Genomic DNA, 22,677 nt, shown 5'->3' with positions numbered 1-22,677 from the left:
CGACGAGCTGAGCACTTTTTCTGAACGGTGCCGCTCCCGTCACTCTGGTTAGGTTGGCATATAAAAAAGCGGTCTCGGGTGCTTCAGAGTGCCGAGTTTATTACTGCGCATTAAGAAATGACCATTTAGAACGTTTGGTTTATGTTTTATATGCATTTTTAATTTTATTGCTTAGATCGCATTTTCTCGACGAGCTGAGCACTTTTTCTGAATGGTGCCGCTCCCTTCACTCTGGTTCGGTTGGCATATAAAAAAGCGCTCTCGGGTGCTTCAGAGTGCCGAGTTTATTACTGCGCATTAAGAAATGACCATCTACAACGTTCGGTTTATGTTTTATAAACATTTTTAGTTTTATTGCTTACATCGCATTTACTCGACGAGCTGAGCACTTTTTCTGAACGGTGCCGCTCCCGTCACTCTGGTTAGGTTGGCATATAAAAAAGCGCTCTCGGGTTCTTCAGAGTGCCGAGTTTATTACTGCGCATTAAGAAATGACCATCTACAACGTTTGGTTTATGTTTTATAATCATTTTTAATTTTATTGCTTAAATCGCATTTTCTCGACGAGCTGAGCACTTTTTCTGAATGGTGCCGCTCCCGTCACTCTGGTTAGGTTGGCATAGAAAAAAGCGCTCTCGGGTGTTTCAGAGTGCCGAGTTTATCACTGCGCATGTAGAAATTACCACCTGCAACGTTTGGTTTATGTTTTATAAGCATTTTTAATTTTATTGCTTAAATCGCATTTTCTCGACGAGCTGAGCACTTTTTCTGAATGGTGCCGCTCCCGTCACTCTGGTTAGGTTGGCATAGAAAAAAGCGCTCTCGGGTGCTTCACAGTGCCGAGTTTATCACTGCGCATGAAGAAATGACCACATACAACGTTTGGTTTATGTTTTATAAGCATTTTTAATTTCACTGCTTAAATCGCATTTTCTCGACGAGCTGAGCACGTTTTCTGAATGGTGCCGCTCCCGTCACTCTGGTTAGGTTGGCATATAAAAAAGCGCTCTCGGGTGCTTCAGAGTGCCAAGTTTATCACTGCGCATGAAGAAATGACCACCTACAACGTTTGGTTTATGTTTTATTAGCTTTTTTAATTTTTTTGCTTAAATCGCATTTTCTCGACGAGCTGAGCACGTTTTCTGAATGGTGCCTCTCCAGTCATTCTGATTAGGTTGGCATAGTAAAAAGCGCTCTTGTGTGCTTCAGAGGGCCGAGTTTATCACCGCACATGAAGAAATGACCACCGGTAACGTTTGGTTTATGTTTTATAAGCATTTTTAGTTTTATTGCTTACATCGCATTTACTCGACGAGCTGAGCACTTTTTCTGAACGGTGCCGCTCCCGTCACTCTGGTTAGGTTGGCATAGAAAAAAAGCGCTCTCGGGTGCTTCAGAGTGCCGGGTTTATTACTGCGCATGAAGAAATGACCACCTGTAACGTTTGGTTTATGTTTTATAAGCATTTTTAATTTTATTGCTTAAATCGCATTTTCTCGACGAGCTGAGCACGTTTTCTGAATGGTGCGTCCCCCGTCACTCTGGTTACGTTGGCATAGAAAAAAGCGCTCTTGGGTGCTTCAGAGTGCCGAGATTATCACTGCTCATGAACTAATGACCACCTACAACGTTTGGTTATTGTTTTATAACCATTTTTAATTTTACTGCTTAAATCGCATTTTCTCGACGAGCTGAGCACCTTTTCTCAATGGTGCCGCTCCCGTCACTCTGGTTAGGTTGGCATAGAAAAAAGCGCTCTCGGGTGCTTCAGAGTGCCGAGTTTATCACTGCGCATTAAGAAATGACCACCTGCAACGTTTGGTTTATGTTAGATAAGCATTTTTATTTTTATTGCTTAAATCGCATTTTCTCGACGAGCTGAGCACCTTTTCTGAATGGTGCCGCTCCTGTCACTCTGGTTAGGTTGGCATAGAAAAAAGCGCTCTTGGGTGCTTCACAGTGCCGAGTTTATCACTGCGCATGAAGAAATGACCACCTACAACGTTTGGTTTATGTTTTATAAGCATTTTTAATTTTATTACTTAAATCACATTTTCTCGACGAGCTGAGCACGTTTTCTGAATGGTGCCGCTCCCGTCACTCTGGTTAGGTTGGCATATAAAAAAGCGCTTTTGGGTGCTTCAGAGTGCCGAGTTTATCACTGCGCATGAAGAAATTACCACGTACAACGTTTGGTTTATGTTTTAATAGCTTCTTTAATTTTTTTGCTTAAATCGCATTTTCTCGACGAGCTGAGCACTTTTTCTGAATGGTGCCGCTCCCGTCACTCTGGTTACGTTGGCATAGAAAAAAGCGCTCTTGGGTGCTTCAGAGTGCCGAGTTTATCACTGCTCATGAGGAAATGACCACCTACAACGTTTGGTTTATGTTTTATAAGCATTGTAAAGATGTGGATTAGTGGTTAGGGATGGAGCACTATGGACGAGTCCGGTTAGAGAATCTTGCATCAACTTTATTCTCAACAGCAGTGAGTATACAGGTTTCCAGGAGTTTAGGTTAGTGGGTTTGAGTGTGTACTTGTGTGTGTGTGTGTGTGTGGGTGTGTATACATGTGTGTATATGTGTGTGTGTATGCGTGTGTTGTATATGTGTCTTTGTATATGTCTATACAGAAGGAAAACAAAGAGAAATAATGTAATTAGATGATGACAGTCAAATTACATCACCTAATAAACAAATGCATAAACAGCTATGTAGGGTATCTTCACTACAATAGTACAATGCAAGCAATAACAACTGATATACAGGGCAATAAACTTTACTACTGCTACCACCCTTAATGAACATTCAATAAGTGCGTTACTGCCGCTTTAAGACGTGCACTGCTGGCCAACGGCACTCAGTGTCGGTAATAACAACGTATAGTACACAACTGAACTAAACACAGTAATACATTTCTAACGCTATAGGCACACGTTTGACAAACATATGACGATAGTACGCAGACAACATGGCGGCACCCTGTGCGAAGCCACTAACCACGCACTTATCCTATACAAGTTATATCCGCTCGTACCAGCAACAGGAAGTAAACAAAGATATGTTCGCTCCCCCAAGTGTACAGGCCAGTCTGCATAACTCACCTGGGGTTTCATAAACGCACACAAATGTCACGGGAAAAAGGGGTTCGTAAGTCCGTTTTCCTCCCTAAGCGCGAGACCAGGAAAGGAGCGTGCAGCGTTCTCATAAGTGTCCCGCTTTCTGAGGAGGCGTTCAAGTGTACCTCGGAAAAGTTGGTGTCGGATCAATAGACTTTCGGACAAAGCCGCCCCCAACTGTCCACGTGGCAGTTGAATGAATGGGAGAAAGTCTATTTGGTAGTCCCTCCTTCGTCCTTGTCGTCAACAGCTGGAAGAAGAATGAGTCTGGCGACAGGACGAACATAGATGCGGTCTTTTACCTGGACCGTGGCAGTCCGAATGCGTCCATCTGCTCCTGGATGCGTCAGGGTAATCCGACCAACGGGCCATGATGCGCGGGGGAGTTGAGGATCCACGATCAGGACAACGTCGCCAATGGAGAGTGCCTCACCATCTTTCCTCCACTTACTATGCTCTTGGAGCCCTGGAAGGTAGTGACTGATGAAGGATGCCCAGAAACGATCTGCGATGAATTGGCTGTGCCTCCATCGTCTCCTTCCTAGGTCACTGGGGTCATAGACATCTTGAGGAAGGGATGAATCATGACGACCCATTAGGAGGAGGTTAGGTGTGACTGGATCAGGATCCGAGGCATCTGATGACAAATAGCCGAGTGGTTTTGCATTTAATATCCCTTCCACTTCCACTAGAGTTGTCATAAGGACAGATTCAGGAACAGTCTGGTCTCTAAGGACAACACGGAGCGCGGACTTGATTGATCTCACTTCCCTCTCCCATGTGCCACCAAAGTGCGGCGCACTAGGAGGATTGAATCGGAAGGATATTTGCTGTTCAGCAAGTTGGTCTTTCAACTCAGGTGCCATGGCGACGACGGCTTCACGCAACTCCCTCTCACCACCGACAAAGTTGGTGCCATTGTCCATGAGAAGCTCAAATGATCTCCCACGTCGAGATATGAATCTTCTCAAAGACAACAGGAAAGCGTCCGTGTCCAGGCTCTCCAACAGATCCAGGTGTACTGAGCGAGTTGTCATGCACTTATACACTATACCCCACCTTTCCTCAGTGCGGCGACCGATCCTCACTTGAAAAGGTCTAAAGCAGTCAACTCCTGTTGAATAGAATGGTGGCTTATAGAGTCGTAGTCGAGCCGGTGGGTAATCAGCCATCTTTGGTACATCCGGTTTTGCTCTCCATTGTCGACACTCCAGGCAGGAATATTGATGCTTTCTAATGGCCTCTCGACCACGAATTATCCAAAACCGGCGTCTGAGCTCAGCAAGGACGCGTTCTGGTCCCGGGTGCAGTAGAGAATCATCCGCATTCTTAATGATGAGCTTAGTCACATGATGACTTGGGTCCATGATGACTGGGTGGATGGTATCCAGGTCTAGTCCTTCAGCATGCCTCAATCTACCACCGACTCTCAGTAGCTCTGTGGTTTTGTCGTATTCTGGTGACAGGGATATAAGATGACGGTTTACAGGAAGAGCACGTCCAACTTTGAGGGCTCTCAATTCCTCAGCAAAGCAGTCTTCTTGGGCCTTTTGAAGCATAAGCTTCTCTGCTTGAAGAAAATCTGTTGCTGAACACTTTGCTGTGGTGTTAGTGTTGGCTGCCCCATGAAGGGAGCTAGCGGTTTCCTGAAGAAGCTCTTGCCAAGTGGAGAATTTACTCAGGTCAGGATGTTGTGTGGGCAAGGCGCTGGAGACTGCTCCCACGAAGGCTGACTTCCTTAACTCGGTAGTGTCTGCTTCTGCCTCAGATGAGGGCATGATGGGCCACTCTCTCTCTGGCAAAAGGAGGAAATGTGGACCTTTGTTCCAGTGGTGATCCTGCACCATCTCTTTCAAGGTGAGTCCTCGGGTTATGTCATCTGCGGGATTGTGTAGACTACCAACATACCGCCATTGAGATGGACTGGTAAGATTCTGAATTTCTGCTACACGTGTTCCAACAAATACTTTGTAGCGGCAGGATTTTGATTTAATCCAGTGGAGCACTGTTGTGGAGTCAGACCAAAGAGTGATGTGCTCAGGCGTTACTGTGAGCTCAGTCTCGATCACTTTTGCCAGCTGTGCCCCTGTAAGTGCGGCGCTGAGTTCGAGACGCGGGATGGACAGCTGCTTACGCGGCGCTACTCTCGATCTGGCAAACACAAAGGAAACGAAGACTTGTTGTCTGTCATCCGTTATTTGCATGTAAGCTACTGATCCGTAGGCGCGCTCTGATGCATCACAGAAGATGTGAATATGACGGGCTGCATTGACGGTATTTTCACTGGCTGGTGAATAGGGACGAGGTAACTTGAGTTGCTGCAGAGTAGGAATTTCCTGCACCCAACTCAACCATTTTCCGAGAAGTTCAGATGGTTGAATCTTGTCATCCCAGCCAATGTTAGCCTTCCACATGTCCTGGACAAGCACTTTACATCTTGTGGTAAATGGCACAATGTAGCCCAATGGGTCGTAAAGCTTGGCAAGGACGCTGTAGACGTTACATAGAGTGGCAGCTGGAGGCTCGTTAGAGCGATGCTTATAACTCAACGTGTCGCTCAAACAATCCCAGCACAGTCCAAGTGTGGGTTCTTGAAGGTTGTCACTGGCCTTGGACAGCCATAGCTCACTGCTAGTCGATTGTGCTTCAGGGGGTAGGTGTGCGACAACTTCAGGCACATTACTGGCCCATTGTCTGATCTCGAAACCTCCCTTTCTCAGAAGTGCTCGCAAGTCATCGACCAAAGCCTTGGCATCTTCTGGTTTACTTACACTGTGAAGGCAATTGTCGACATAGAAGGACTGCTCGATCACGTGCGTGAGGGGGGAATCTGGAGGTTCATGGTCTCTGACGTGCTGCTGCAGGGCGAAGACGGCGCAACAGGGGCTACACGTTGTACCAAATGGTAACACCTCCCATTGGTATATCCGTGGTTCAGACGTTCTTTGCATGTCCCGCCACAGGAAACGTAGGAGAGGTTTGTCTTTTGGCATTAAGCGGATCTGATGGAACATTGACTTGATATCTCCACTGATGGCAACAGCATGACATCGAAACCGCATCAGGACACCAATCATGGTTGGACCAAGCGTCGGTCCCGGGAGGAGTTGGTCATTCAATAAGAGGCCATTGAAGGAGAAGGAACAATTGAAGACAACTCTGTCCTTTCCATTGTGGTGCACCATATGGTGTGGTACATACCACGATTCGGTGACAGTTTCGGCCTCTTTCGTAGAGTTCTCTGAAACGTAGCCGGCCTGAAGTAGTTTGTCCATCTCCGTACAGTATGAAGCTGCTCGAGCTGTGTCCTTGGCTAGCCGGCGTTCAGTGCCACGTAGGTTGGGCATCACAGCAGCTGGCGAAGCACAAAGTGGGATGGCTGGCTGACGCCTCAACAGTGGAGTAGCATAGCGCTGGGTACCGTCAATAGATACGCATTCGGAGGCTGTCTGTAGGAGGGTGAGAGCCTGCTGGTCTTGCTTAGAACGGGTTGCAGTCTTCTCACTGAGATAGGGAACTGTATTGATATGCCAAAGGCGTTCCACATTCCTGATAAGTTCTGTATATGGTGGTTCAGTGGCGATGTGAAAACAGTAAGGCTGGTGAGAAGCAACTGGAATGATGTCTGACGGACCTTGCAAGGACCAACCGAGCCTTGTACAGACTGCCATGGGACTGCCAGATGGGCCTGATCGGACGGGGTGTGTTGGTGAGAGCAGATGGGCCATATCTGAGCCGATGAGGAGTAGAGGTTGTGCTCTGTGAATAGGCGTCAAGGGAAGTCCTTTGAGATGCTCATAGCGCTTCTGGAGAGCTCCTACTGGGTACGTGTGCTCAGACAAGCTAAGACTATCTGCGGTGAACGCATGTCGAATGCAAAACTTCTGGTTTGGCTTGAAGACAGGGGATACATGAACGCTGACGCAGGAACCTTTCAGCTCCTTCACCTCTTGCTGGACGGTCCTAAGATGTAGCGTCTCTGGGTGCTGTGAGAGTTGTAGTTGTTCTACAGCTTGAGGGAGGATAATCGTTCTCTCTGAACCATCATCAAGCACTGCAAATGTCTCAAGGACGCGATCGCCATGATGTAGAAGCACTTTGACAACTTTCAGTAGCACTCTTTGAGGGCTTCTGGGCTGTTCGATGTAGATAGTGGGTGTTGGATTACTAACCAGCAGCACTGTCTGCGAAGACTCTTGGATGGCATCATGCAGAACTGTAAGGTGTTTCTCTTTGCATGTCTTACACGGCCGTTTAAGCGTGCAGGCTGTAGCTTTGTGTGCCCGGCCGCACCTCCAACATCGGTCCCCTTCCTGGATCCACTTCTTAATCTCAGCAGAGGACAGTTTCTTGAAGTCGAGACATGAGTTGAGATAGTGCTCCTTATTGTTACAGAATGGGCAATAAGTGCTGAGTTTGAAGGCTTGAGGCTTCGGCTGAGGGGTCTCTTTGGTGGCTGTCTCCCTTGTACAGAGGAAGACTGATGCGGTCTTGTCTCTGGGCTTTGAACGAAACTGTTCTCTCTTATGTGGAGAAGGCCCGGTAGAGTTATAGAGAAGGGTAGCTCGACTGGCCAGACGCTTTGCTTGAGCCTTCATCTGGAGCCATGCGGCAAAGTCAGGCAGGGAGTAGGTGAGCTCTGAACCGGGCTGCAGGATGCCGCGAACGAGGCAATATTCCACAAATCCATCTCTTTGGGATGGAGACAGTTTGCTTAACAGGCGGTCAACATGGGAACCGCACCGGAGCTCGTAACCTACAGGCCCCTCTAGCGTGCGCAGCATACCGACCAGTGACTGGACAGAGAGGGCAAAGGAGTCGAATGCATCAGCCTCTCCAAATTTGATGGCTGGGGAGTTGAGTATTGCCCCTAATTCACTTTGGACCAGTTGTCTCGGTTGTCCGTATTTGTCTTGCAGAGCTCCCACTGCTGCTGTGTATGGTGCCGGGTCATACATGTATGATTTGGCCAACTGCAGAGCACTCGGGAGCTTGAGCTGACCCAGGAGCACTTGATATTTATAGTGTTCGCTGAGATGAGTGTGACTGTTCATCAAGTTGTCGAGTGCCATCCTCAAAAGTGCAAAGTCGCTTTCTTTACCACTCTCAAAGAAGGGAAGTGTTGGTTTGGGAATGCCATAGGATGTAGCAATCAAGGTCTCTATGCCTGGGTAGGTCCAAGGCGGTGCAGCGGGGACGGGTGTTGCAGTTGATGTAATGGGTTGAGCAAATGGCATTGTAGGAGGTGGTGGCATCACTGAAGTTGCCAATGGTGGTGTTGTGAAGCTTGTACTGGTAGCGGAAACACCTGGATATTGAGATGGGAGACTTGTAATCTGTAGCGTTCCAACTGCATGGCTTGTCACCGTGGGGAGGACGGGCGAGGATTGGCGTCCAGGTGGAAATGCAGCTACTGTTGCTGCAATGGGTGGTGCGCTGACAGGAACACTAGCTTGGGCACTTGTGATGAGATTAGCGGGTGGTGCTACTATCTGTCCAGGGACAGTAGCTGGAGGTGGTATTTGAACGGGCGCTGGAGGTGGCGGTTGTACAGGTGGATGCTGGGTGAGAACGGAGGGCACCCGCGGTGGCTGTGATCGCAGGGACGGCTTGGAGAATGTAGCGGGAGCTGATGAAGTGGACAAGGCATCATCGTTCGTCTCTGATAGGTAGGTCTTCACAAGACTGGCAATTTGTACCTCTTTCTCCAACTTCTTCAAGCGCCTGCGTCTCCCCATCTCTTTAGCTAGTCTCTCTTTAGCCAAATGTGCCTCTTCTTGTAGCCGTTGTCCTTCCCTGGCTTGGGCATCCAATGCTGCAGCCTCCAAGTCAGCGTTTCTTTCCTCTTCTATTTCCTGTTGTAGGTCTGCAAGCTCCAAACCCTTTATCTTATCTCCTCTTCTAATGCAGCTGCTTGTATATCTGATGTGCTTTGAAGCAGACTAAGACCGTTTGACATCTGAGAGGATCGTCGTGAATGTGCAGCTGACCGGTAACTTGTCAAACTCCTTGCTCTGGTTGACAGAACCTGGCCTTGTTGTCCTACAGGTGTAGAGGAGGCTTGGGCTACAGGTTGTTGAGAGGGCAAAAGAGTGACTTCATATGGGTCTAAATGTGCAGGTGGACGAGGATCTCTCTTGGGTCGGGCCGATGACTCCCGCTGCTGACTATCAGTTGTTGATTCCAAAGTGTCGGGGGAACCCTAATCCGGCTCGAAGGACCATGTAAAGATGTGGATTAGTGGTTAGGGATGGAGCACTATGGACGAGTCCGGTTAGAGAATCTTGCATCAACTTTATTCTCAACAGCAGTGAGTATACAGGTTTCCAGGAGTGTAGGTTAGTGGGTTTGAGTGTGTACTTGTGTGTGTGTGTGTGTGTATACATGTGTGTATATGTGTGTGTGTATGCGTGTGTTGTATATGTGTGTTTGTATATGTCTATACAGAAGGAAAACAAAGAGAAATAATGTAATTAGATTATGACAGTCAAATTACATCATCTAATAGACATATGCATAAACAGCTATGTAGGGTATCTTCACTACAATAGCACAATGCAAGCAATAACAACTGATATACAGGGCAATAAACTTTACTACTGCTACCACCCTTAATGAACATTCAATAAGTGCGTTACTGCCGCTTTAAGACGTGCACTGCTGGCCAACGGCACTCCGTGTCGGTAATAACAACGTATAGTACACAACTGAACTAAACACAGTAATACATTTCTAACGCTATAGGCACACGTTTGACAAACATATGACGATAGTACGCAGACAACATGGCGGCACCCCGTGCGAAGCCACTAACCACGCACTTATCCTATACAAGTTATATCCGCTCGTACCAGCAACAGGAAGTAAACAAAGATATGTTCGCTCCCCCAAGTGTACAGGCCAGTCTGCATAACTCACCTGGGGTTTCATAAACGCACACAAATGTCACGGGAAAAAGGGGTTCGTAAGTTTGTTTTCCTCCCTAAGCGCGAGACCAGGAAAGGAGCGTGCAGCGTTCTCATAAGTGTCCCGCTTTCTGAGGAGGCGTTCAAGTGCACCTCGGAAAAGTCGGTGTCGGATCAATAGACTGGATCAATAGACTTTCGGACAAGCATTTTGAATTGTATTGCTTAAATCGCATTTTCTCGAAGAGCTGAGCACTTTTTCTGAATGGTGCCGCTCCCGTCACTCTAGTTAGGTTGGCATAGAAAAAGCGCTCTCGGGTGCTTCAGAGTGCCGAGTTTATCACTGCGCATGAAGAAATGACCGCCTGCAATGTTTGGTTAATGTTTTATAAGCAGTTTTAATTTTATTGCTTAAATCGCATTTTCTCGACGATCTGAGCACTTTTTCTGAATGGTGCCGCTCCCGTCACTCTGGTTAGGTTGGCATAGAAAGCTCTCGGGTGCTTCAGAGTGCCGAGTTTATCACTGCTCATGAAGAAATGACCACCTACAACGTTTGGTTTATGTTTTATAAGCATTTTTAATTTTATTGCTTAAATCGCATTTTCTCGACAAGCTGAGCACCTTTTCTGAATGCTGCCTGTAAAGTGAAAAAGGGGGTGTTCATTTTTCTTCACCAAATAAATGGTGTGCAGCGGTGAATTTTTCCGGTCTCTGCGTGGTGGAGAAAAGTAGGACGATGCGTCGTTCCTTTGTCTGCTGAAAACACAGCGTATTTATTTTACAAGCACACTGGCGCTAAACGCAACAACTTCTCCGTCAGTCAATCCCATACAACAACCCGCATATCCGTTGTCACAGGACTTTCTTCCCCGGTAGCATCAATGTAGTGACGTCATTACCGTATATAACAAACAAAAAGGTAAACAGAATTGGTACCTTAATACACACAGTGAGTCGAAGCACGGACTTAAACAGTAATACTTAACACACCCACTCGTACTTAACTCACTGTGTTATCTAGAAAAACTAAACAATAACACAGTTTGCCTTTTTGGGCCAAATAAAACAATAACACATATACACTATGCACATTTAAGTACCAAACATGTCCTGAGCAAACCTTCTTAGTTTAAGTTTAGTAGCTGGTTTAGTTAACACGTCAGCAACCATTTGCTCAGTAGGACAGTAGTCTAAGATTATCTTCCCACTTTTTACATGTTCTCTGATGAAGTGGTACTTTATATCTATATGTTTGCATCTTTGCCTGCTTACTGGGTTTCTGGCTAGTGCAATAGTACCTTGATTGTCTTCGTACACTTTAGTTTGTGCATACTCGTATTTGTCTATGCCTCTCAGCAGCTGTTCTAAGTAGATACATTCCTGTATAGCTGATGCTAAGGACATATACTCTGGTTCGCATGTAGACAAAGCCACAGTTGATTGTTTTCTTGTTTTCCAAGAGATGAGAGCGCTCCTCTCACTCATGTTGACACAAAATCCTGTTGTACTATGCCTGTCTGTTACATCTGATGCCCAATCCGCATCACAGTACACTCTTAGACCTAGTGTCTCACTTCTTTTAAAACGTAACTCCTGTTCTGTGGTGTTTTCGAGATATCTGAACACATGTTTAACTGTGCTCCAGTGTTCCTCTGTTGGATCAGCAAAGTGCTGGGATAGTTTACTGACCACATAACTTAGATCTGGTCGAGTGCATGTGGACAGGTAAATTAAACTTCCCACAGCTTCCCTATATTTCTTTGGGTCTTTCATTTTCTGAGCATGCTCTGAATACTCAAGCTTTGGCTCACAAGGAGTCTCTCTGGGCCTGCAATTATGCATTTCGAATCTGTCCAGTATCTTGTTCACATATCTCTTCTGTGACATTTTTACCTGGCCCTCTGTCTGGTTAAAATCTATCCCTAAAAAATGGTTTAACTTACCAAGGTCTTTCATTTTAAACCTGTCTGCAAGCATCCCTTTTACACTGTTTAGTACATTCTCGCTACTAGCTGCTATTATGAGATCATCCACCCATACTAGCAAAATAACCTTCTCATTATCTTTTTCTCTCGTGTACACACAGTGGTCTGCTGGGTTCTGTTCAAAACCATTTTCACTCAGATATGTATGTAACATCACATTCCAGTTCCTGCCTGATTGTTTTAAACCATAAAGAGACTTGTGCAATTTACATACAATTTTTTCACCATTTTCAGACTCTTTTTCATAACCTTGTGGCTGCTCCAGATATATCTCACAGTCAATTGGTGCATACAAATAAGATGTCTTAACGTCCATCTGGTGTAGAATAAGATCTTCTTGCGCCGCTTTTTGCATCATTATTCGCACACTTGTCATGTCGGCTGTAGGTGAGAATGTTTCCTCATAGTCAGTCCCTTGTCTCTGACTGTAGCCTTTTGCCACAAATCTTGCCTTGTACTTGTCTGATCCATCAATGTCACTCTTGAGTGCATAGACCCACCTACCACCCACTGCCTGTTTACCCGGTGGCAACTGGGTGAGGGTGAAGGTCTTGTTTTCCTCCAGTGATCTCATCTCCTCGTCCATTGCATTTTTCCACTGCTTTGACTTGGATGACACTATGGCGTCCTGGTAGGTTTGAGGAATGTTGCATACGGCTTTGTAACAAAAGTCCACGCATGTTATCAGTTTGTCAACCGTGTCCTCGGTCTCAAACTCCTGTAGGTGGCTTGGAAGTCTCCTGTTTCTCGGTGGGTTCCTTCTAATCTCAGTCTCAGCAGCTCTACCCCGTGGTGTACGTTCAGTCATGTCAGGTAGAGCTTTGGAAACATCACTTTGGGTACAATCATCTGGCACATACACGCATTCATCATCAACATTTTCATCCTTGTTGACCCTGGGATGTACCTCTATGTCATTACATCCTGTATGTGACTCAGGTGTTTGTGTTTCCTTCTCTTTGGCTGCTTGGGTGAATTTCACCAATCTATGCTTCTGAACCTTCTCTGTATCTGGATAATACACCAGGTAAGCTGGGCTGTTTTTGCCATAACCTACGAACACACCCTGCTCGCACCTTGACTCTAGTTTGCCTTTCTCTTGTTTGTAAGCAAAACATACAGATCCAAATTTTTGTAGTTTGGATACATTTGGTTCCCTGCCGTTTAACAGTTCGTATGGCGTTTTCTTTGTACGTCTATTGTAACATCTGTTTCACACGTAAGCTGCTGTTTGGATAGCGTAGTTCCACAGCGTATCTGGTAGCTTACTCTCTATGAGAAAACACCTGCCCATATCATACAGTGTTCTCCACCCTCTTTCTGCTGTACCGTTTTGGTGGGGAGAATATGGTGCAGACGTCTCGTGTTTAATCCTATTTATCCTCAACAATGTCTGGAAGTCTCGACTTGTGAACTCAGTCCCGTTATCTGAACGGATACATTTTACTTCCCCATAAGGTGCTATGTCTGCTAAGAACCGCAGACTGGTTATGCCGGTGAAAGACTGTGCATATCTGTGCCCTTCTATGCTTGGTGTCCGCATGGGACCTGCTAGGTCAGTGTGCACTAGATCTAAAGGCTTTTTAGCTTTACTATCTGGCTCTCTGTTCCTTGTCTGGGTGAATTTTCCCTGTGTGCATACCTCACAGAATGCAGGTTTTACTGCACTGCCTTTTATCTCCATACCTTTCACTACACCTTGTAATCTTTGTACATCATCGTAGTTACAATGCCCAAAAATCTCGTGCCAAGTTTGCACATCATGACTCACACATTGTTTACATTTATCAATAAAATTATTTTCAATGGTTGGCAGATAAAACAAGTTACCACTCTCATGGATGTCAAACCTGCTGCCGTCTTTGGTAACTACGTGACTGTCTCCTTTCTTGAAGGTGATAGTCGCTCCTCCATTTGTTGCTCTTGCCACCGAAAAGATGTTGTGAGGATATGAGGGCATGTACAACGCCTCTCTCAGCTGCGCTGTCTGCTGGCGCCCGGCATCGTCACATAGGTAGATCACCGCTGTTGCTCTGCGTTGTGCTATTCCACTGCACTTGGTCCCGTCGGCTAGTTCCACTGAATGAGACTCAGGCTTGAATGACTCATCGAAGCTGGTGAACGTCTGGATGTCATTCACAATGTGAGATGTAGCTCCCCCGTCCACCATGATGCCTTTCATCTTCACGTTATCTGACAGTCTCTTCTTTTTCATGTGCTCGGCTTTGAAAAGTTGATCTTGGTTACCAGTCTCTCCTTCTGCGATTTGTCTCGCTCCATCTTGAGTCCTCCTTTTCCTGCATATGGACTCTTGATGCGTGTTGCTGTTGCAGTACCTGCACCAAACTTTTCTGGTACATCCTCTTGACTTGTGCCCTTTTGTTCCACATCTGTAGCATGTCAGGTCAGCAGAATCTTCACCGTTTCTGTTGCTGATGTGCTTTTTAGTGGAGCCTCGGCTTGGCTTCACACAAGTTTTCATCACATTATCTGCAGACTCTATTAGTTTCATCCTCTCGGTTTCTTCATAAATCCGTAGCCTTCTCTTGAAATCGGTAAATGTAACTGTATCTTCATTTTGTTTTACATGTACGGCTAGTGGCTTGAAAGAATCAGGTAGGCCATTTAACACCATTGCTATGGTCAATCCATCACTCATAGTCTCACCTGCATCTCTCAGAGCAGTAATCAGGTTTTCTGCCCTTATCATATAGTCTGTTACACTCTCGTTACCTGTCATGTTCAGTCTGGTCAACGAGGTATACAAGTTTGTGACTCTTGGCTTGCTTTTTCCTGAATAATGTTCTCTGAGCATTTTCAAGGCTTTCCTGCCATCATCAGCTGCATCATGTCTGATAAGTGATAAGCTTTTGTCGTCTAACAGCCTTATCAGCTCTGCATAACAGTCAGCGTTTTTAGCTACATCTTGGGCTAATTCCTCTTCACTGGTGTCGGTTGCGGGCTCATTCAAAATTGTCCTTTTTAACTTACGGATGTGCAAGTGTCCCAGGAATCTTGTTTCCCAAAGTTTATATTTATCTTCTGAACCGTCGAATAACATCTGTGCTGCAATGATTCCTGCTGTTGTGCTTGCCATTTTTCTTCTTGTTGTTGACGCGCCACGTTCACTCTAGCTTGCTAAAATACTTTTCACTTGCTAAGCTAGGTTGTTTGCTTCTTTAGCATTTACAACATGCAAATATGGCGACTCACGTTTCACTTCTTCCGGGAATCTAAACACGTCCACTTATTTCCAGGTGGTTGGTACATGGATAGCTTTCTTGTTAGCTTGACACAAGTTTCACGTGTATACTTCGCGGTAACTTTTTCCAGTCTTCTTACCGATGCTAGCGTTAGCTCATTTCCAAACCTTCTCTGGGCCCATAACCTGCAAAGTGAAAAAGGGGGGTGTTCCTTTTTCTTCACCAAATAAATGGTGTGCAGCGGTGACTCTTTCCGGTCTCTGCGTGGTGGAGAAAAGTAGGACGATGCGTGGTTCCTTTGTCTGCTGAAAACACAGCGTATTTATTTTACAAGCTCACTGGCGCTAAACGCAACAACTTCTCCGTCAGTCAATCCCAATACACCAATCCGCATGTCCGTTGTCACAGGACTTTCTTCCCCGGTAGCATCAATGTAGTGACGTCATTACCGTATATAACAAACAAAAAGGTAAACAGAATTGGTACCTTAATACACACAGTGAGTCTAAGGGCGGACTTAAACAATAATACTTAACAAGCAGTGATAAACTCGGCACTCTGAAGCACCCGAGAGCGCTTTTTTCTATGCCAACGTAACCAGAGTGACGGGAGACGCACCATTCAGAAAACGTGCTCAGCTCGTCGAGAAAATGCGATTTAAGCAATAAAATAAAAAATGCTTATGAAACATAAACCAAACGTTGTAGGTGGTCATTTCTTCATGAGCAGTGATAAACTCGGCACTCTGAAGCACCCAAGAGCGCTTTTTTCTATGCCAACCTAACCAGAGTGACGGGAGCGGCACCATTCAGAAAAAGTGCTCAGCTCGTCGAGAAAATGCGATTTAAGCAATAAAATTCAAAATGCTTATAAAACATGAACCAAACGTTGCAGGTGGTCATTTCTTCGTGCGCAGTGATAAACTCGGCACTCTGAAGCACCCGAGAGCGCTTTTTTCTATACCAACCTAACCAGAGTGACGGGAGCGGCACCATTCAGAAACAGTGCTCAGCTCGTCGAGAAAATGCGATTTAAGCAATAAAATGCTTATAAAACAAAAACCAAACGTTGCAGGTGGTCATTTCTTCATGCGCAGTGATAAACTCGGCACTCTGAAGCACCCGAGAGCGCTTTTTTCTATGCCAACCTAACCAGAGTGACGGGAGCGGCACCATTCAGAAAAAGTGCTCAGCTCGTCGAGAAAATGCGATTTAAGCAATAAAATTAAAAATGCTTATAAAACATAAACCAAACGTTGCAGGTGGTCATTTCTTCATGCGCAGTGATAAACTCGGCACTCTGAAGCACCTGAGAGCGCTTTTTTCTATGCCAACCTAACCAGAGTGACGGGAGCGGCACCATTCAGAAAAAGTGCTCAGCTCGTCGAGAAAATGCGATTTAAGAAATAAAATTAAAAATGCTTATAAAACATGAACCAAACGTTGTAGGTGGTCATTTCTTCATGAGCAGTGATGAACTCGGCACTCTGAAGCACCCAAGAGCGCTTTTTTCTATGCTAACGTAACCAGAGTGACGGGAGACGCACCATTCAGAAAACGTGCTCAGCTCGTCGAGAAAATGCGATTTAAGCAATAAAATTAAAAATGCTTATAAAACATAAACCAAACGTTGCCGGTGGTCATTTCTTCATGCGCGGTGATAAACTCGGCACTCTGAAGCACACAAGAGCGCTTTTTACTATGCCAACCTAACCAGAATAACGGGAGAGGCACCATTCAGAAAACGTGCTCAGCTCGTCGAGAAAATGCGATTTAAGCAAAAAAATTAAAAAACCTAATAAAACATAAACCAAACGTTGTAGGTGGTCATTTCTTCATGCGCAGTGATAAACTCGGCACTCTGAAGCACCCGAGAGCGCTTTTTTCTATGCCAACCTAACCAGAGTGACGGGAGCGGCACCATTCAGAAAAATTGCTCAGCTCGTCGAGAAAATGCGATTTAAGCAAAGGGGGAAAGGAAAATGGCCAAAAAGGTGACAGATGAAGATTGGGCTGATATTTTGGATACGATTGGTCCACGTTATCGCCGCAACGCCACCTATGTGCTGAAAAAATTATCGGCGGAAGATGTAAGGTGGACGGCGCTTAGCGAATTTATTTTAAGAGGGAAAACTGTCAAGGGCTCACACATGAGCAATTTGATAAAACATTTAATTGTAACCGGAAAGAAACTAGCCGCTCAACCGGTTGGCTGGACAGAATTTCTGCGCTGGTAAATCTACCTGAATCAAGCATTTCCAACCCCTGTGCTCGTGCTGATTTCAAACGTTTGAAATATGCTAGGGATGAAGATGGAAATGATGATGTTTCTCACGCAAAATATGTAAGCGTAAAAGAAAGAAAAAGGAAAAACAGATCGCCGGTAGTAAAATGGGTTAGTTATTAAAATGTTAGATACGCTAATGTTGTTACTGAAAAAAACAAATGACTCTTACTCTCTTTAACAATGTTTATTGAATAAAAGGGATTTTATAAAACATTAACACGGTTTCAGACAATGACATTCTTTAAATTTATGTAATGAACATGACATTTGGCCGCCGCACATCCGATCCGGTCTTTGTCATTTCTTGACAAAATCGATAACCATAGCGTCGTTATTCAGAGGGTCAGGACTATAATGCGTCATCACTTCACTGTAGCTCAGCCCCCACCCTCGTTGCGACAGGTAGTAGACACAATGTTGGCCACAAGTGTCATTCAATTCGTGCTGGAGTTGTCCGTTGTGATATTCCAAACCAGGGGTCACCAAACTACGGCCCGCGGGCCGGATACGGCCCGCGGGACCGTTTAATCCGGCCCGCCAACCCTGAACAAATTGTATTATTAAACTTTTTTTTTTTTTTTTTGCTCATTTTGCCTGCAATGACTGCGTTTGCCCAGTAGATGGGGAAGCGCTCGCCTGCGCATTTACTACCGGAAGCCGTGTCAGAAAGCTCGGTGCACACTCACAAGTGCGTGTACGGACATGGCGCACTCGCGCTCTATTTGTATCAGTCCCGAATTTAGAGCGTGGGCTGTGACGACAGCATTCTTGTAATTTGCGCGCTGAGCTTTCAGATGCAGTTTTGCGCTAAAGCCACCCACAAACCTTCCCCTGGAATCCTTCCGTTAAAATGTCGCCCAAGTAAAGCAGGGTGAACACAGTGCCGAGCGTTTAAAAGAGTTGCCAATTTGGCTCGACGTACGCGACGTGACGTTCAGCCACATGAACGTCAACATCTACCCGTCACAGATCGAGGTAAACGGACAAACACCTCGGATCTCGCCTAAGAATTGCCACAACAAATTTTACTCCAGACTATGACGCACTATCAAACTTTAACAAAAAAGACAGCAGTGTCTACAAGCCTACTGGAACCTACAAAAGGATTATAAGGAAGGAACACAAGAACTTTAAGAGACTGCTCATATGTGTCAGAGAGGTTCTGCTCTGACAACTGAGCTGAACTTTTATCTGTTAAGATTGTTCATGGCACAACAGAAAGTTAATGTTCCATGGTTTTTTTTCTATGAAGAACCCAGAGAGAGTTATTTAGTTATTTATTTCCTGTTTTTTCTGTGAAGAACTCAGAGAGGGTTTAGTTATTATTTATTTCATTAATAGTGTTATTATTTGTTTCCTGACTTTTTTTCTGTAAAGAACCTGGAAAGGGTTATTAAATAACCGTTATTTGGTTATGTGTGGCTTTCTGGAAAACAATATTTTTTTTAAGCTCCCCTACGATCGTCACACTTTTTCTGTTACAAACTGCCACCGGCCCGCCATCAGAGAAGGGAAAGGTTATGTGGCCCTCACAGGAAAAAGTTTGGGGACCCCTGTTCCAAACGATTAGAATGCTTCTTCAGAAATCTGTATATACTTGATGGGTAATAAGGACTGTCCGGTGGCAGACCAAAAGGATTAAAGAATGTGGCCGAACCATCAGATTCTAAAGTCAAAGCGAGCCAGTGTTCACCAGGGAGATGCCGAGGATGCGTGTTTACAATATAATGTCTGGGGGGCGTGTCTTTGACGTCAGCTAACTTGTCTGATGCGTAAACACCTCCAAACAACGCCCTTTGCATCCGGGTCATAATCAAGTCCAACTCACGACCGTTCATAGCTTTAATAATAGTCCATCAACACTTCCCTCTTGGCATTAATCTCAATAAGGGAATCATAAACCGCGTAAACAATAAGTGTGGCTGTATATGGGAGAGGCGTACGAAATCGCAAATCTAATGTTAGAACACAACTATTCACGGGCGATAAAGCACCGGAATCATCTGCTTGATTTAAATTGAAGACAGAAAGTGAATAGCCTTGACTAAAATCTTGTTGATCGATACAGAGAGGTAAATCTTTTAAAAAACGCCCGTCACTGTGTATAGATTATGAATTTCCCGTGTACCGTTTTTTTCCGTGTATAGTGCGCCCCCATGTATAGTACGCACCCCTAAAAATGGCATGCTGATGCTGGAAAAAAGCTTGTACCCATGTATAATACGCACCCAATTTTTATGAATTTTTTTTAAAAAAAAAATTAATTTTTTTTTTTTTTTTTTTTAAGTCCCAATGATCGTCACACACGCAGGGAGGCAATGGGTCCCATTTTTATAGTCTTTGGTATGGTCTTAACTAGGCTGGATGTAATTTTTTTTGTTGGCGTTGATTTCTCCGACTGCCCGTAAACGCACCACCGCGCTCCGTGCGCGCACGGGACAGCAAACGAGCAGGTGATCGAGCAAGCGTCTGATACGAGAGCATTGCCGTCGCATGGAGCGTGTTTGAAGTGAACAGCAGAGACGAAAGGAACAAGGCAAAGTGTTGTGAAATAAAATATTACCTGTAATACGGATTTAGGTAGAGAACTGAACTCTCACTCTTTATATAGCTGACGTGTCTTGCGCATCCGTTCTGCGCCACTTTAATGGCGGCCTCCGTATGATATCCGGTTTGCGTGTGTGCGCGTGTGCGTGTGTGCGCGTGTGTGCAAGAGAGAGCGCGAGAGAGAGTGCGAGAGAGAACTCTCAACCGTAGCACGTCGCCGACCGCCCAACTGCACCGCGCTGGTAGCATTATTGTGACAGAGCCGTCGCTGAAATTTAGAAGATATTTTTAAAGTCCTGATGTACTTTCTAAAATTTAAGTGGACCTCAGTGCGCACTGCGCAGGGAGCTTAATTTGGTGCGGTCGCGCAACCGCAGCGCGCCGGGCGCTCACTGTCGCATTGCTTAAAGAGCGCCTTTGTGTTTTAGGATGAACAGCAGAGACCAAAGGAACAAGGCAAAGTGTTGTGAAATAAAATTTTACCTGTAATACGCATTTTGTTATTTGCTGATTGAAACTGCTAATTAAACTGTGAATTGAAACTAATAGGAAGAAAACAACTCTCGCTCTTAATATAGCTGACGTGTCTTGCGCATCTGTTCTGCGCATCTGTAATGGCGGCCTCCGTATGACGTCCTGTCCGCGATGGAGATTAAAAACAAACAATATTTGACAATAACACACCCTCAAGGATTGCACCATCGCATCAAACGATGTGTCGTCAATTATGTATTTTACTGACTAAGTGTGTTGGCCAGGATGGCTGAATGCGATGCGCGATTGACAACAAACAAGAAGAAAGGTGAGTTTTATTTTGGGGGAGATTTGTCACGTCTCGTCCCCAGTTTTGCTATGTGTCTAGGTTGCCATAGTTTCTGTTCGCGTCGCCCCTCTCTTCCTGTGTCACCTCAATCGATGTAACGTGTTTTGTATTTAAGTCCTGTCTGCCCCTCGCTCACCGTTGGATCATTGCATGTGTTACTGTCATTCTGTTCCTGTCTTTGGTAATGTCACCCTGTCTTTTTGTTCCACGACTTTGTCGGTCAGTCCTGTTGTTGGTTTTGTTGTACCATGACTTTCTTTAAAAAAAAAATAAAATAAAAAAAAAAAAAAATTTAAAAAAAAAAAAATTAAACATTTTTTTTCTTTGTACCCATGTATAATACGCACCCCAGATTTTAGGACAATAAATTAGGTAAATTTCGCGCACTATACACGGAAAAAAACGGTATATAATCCAGCTTCGAAATTGGGTTGAAAAGCTTTAGCTGGTATTTGCCGACCTTCATGGCTAAGAGCCAAGTACTTTATGTTATGATGCAAAAAATTAAACGGGTTTAAATCTCGTCGTCCCATAAAACTGTTATGATTCACCATAGCTAGTACAATTTGTTCAGGAATATGTCCGAGGAAGAGGTTATCTTGGTGACAAATCCGCGAGTTTTGAGGGATAGAAAAAGTCTTTATATGGACTCTACTCAGTGGATACAAGGCGTTACCTTTATGTAAAGCCGCTTCATGGCCTATGGAAACAGCTGGTGAAACTAATACTTTTTTCACATAAAGTGAAGCTCCTAATATCTTGAGACACGAATCGCTGTCTGGAGCGCTCATGAGGCACAAATCGTCAGGAGCTCTAGTTAACTTTAGGCGCACATCCACATTATTCAATAGATGACGTTCAGAAAAGAAAATATTTCCGTGCAGTGGTCCTGTGACGTGAAACTCACGTGACCCTCCCATCAGCTGAGCGCGACGGACCAAACCTTCATTGATAGCAGGACCTTCAAATATAGTATAGTCCATACGCCCTCTAGTGTCCTTTGCAAACATCCCTGCTGTGAATTCGGATTCCAAAGAATCGTTTGAAAAGTTTCACAATAACTCAATGATGGATCTATATCCGTGCAATGCACTAGACTGTGATATTAATCTCCCGCCCAGTGAGATATCTAATCGACTAAAAATTGTGTTTATCTGGAAATTCACAATGCCGACTTGCTCTTGCGGCAGTAAACTACTTCCATCTCTACGTGTTATTTTTAAACGCAGGTAAGTAGCGTATCGGATAAATCTAAATATTTCGAGCCATGCCCGGGTATAAAAAATTCGATTGGCCCCTGGTCCACAATGGCTGACAACGGTAGGAATTCTACATAAGAACTGTCCTCGATAGAAAGTTGTGTTAAGGGACAAGAAAACAAATCGAGACTTGACAAAACACACTCTTGTGATTTAAGATGTAGAAGGGTCATTTTAAGAGAAGATATCTGCCCTCCGTCTCCTTCGGCTTTTCTTAACTGATCTGAGATCGGCAGAGTCTTTTTTCTCCGCCCACCAGGATGCAGCCCTCGGCGTGATAAAATTGCAAGTCCGGAACCTTCTTCAGTGGTCGTTGTTTTGCGGTGAATTCTTGCTATGTTTATCAGCGGTTTGAAGGTGTGGCTTTGCCAGGTTAAAGCCGCTTTTGAACATCGGCATCACGAAACGGAAGAGTTTTGCAACAATAGACCCCAGGCCACGCCCATATTGGACGGGGGTCCCCTGAAATCCCTGAAACGATCCCCCTACTTGTGTTTCGTAATAATCGACAAATCGATACAGATCGGGATGTGTGGCTGATGTCACC

At 45.1% G+C, this 22,677-nt stretch overlaps 1 protein-coding gene across 1 annotated transcript in view; it reads right to left on the bottom strand.

Moving 5' to 3' along the window:
- LOC133160169 (uncharacterized) overlaps nucleotides 1–10,182 on the bottom strand; it is a 143,350-nt gene extending 133,168 nt beyond the window's left edge. Inside the window, exon 1 of the mRNA XM_061287783.1 lies at nucleotides 3,105–10,182. Within this exon, the coding sequence (XP_061143767.1) occupies nucleotides 3,332–8,857 (5,526 nt within the window). The 5' untranslated portion in view covers nucleotides 8,858–10,182 and the 3' untranslated portion in view covers nucleotides 3,105–3,331. The remainder of the gene's footprint in view (nucleotides 1–3,104) is intronic.
- Nucleotides 10,183–22,677: the final 12,495 nt, after the last annotated feature.

The sequence above is a fragment of the Syngnathus typhle genome, linkage group LG9, assembly GCF_033458585.1.
Source record: "Syngnathus typhle isolate RoL2023-S1 ecotype Sweden linkage group LG9, RoL_Styp_1.0, whole genome shotgun sequence".
Lineage (NCBI taxonomy): Eukaryota > Metazoa > Chordata > Actinopteri > Syngnathiformes > Syngnathidae > Syngnathus > Syngnathus typhle.
Note: the sequence above shows the minus strand (reverse complement) of the source record. Positions and strands in the feature narration are given on the sequence as shown.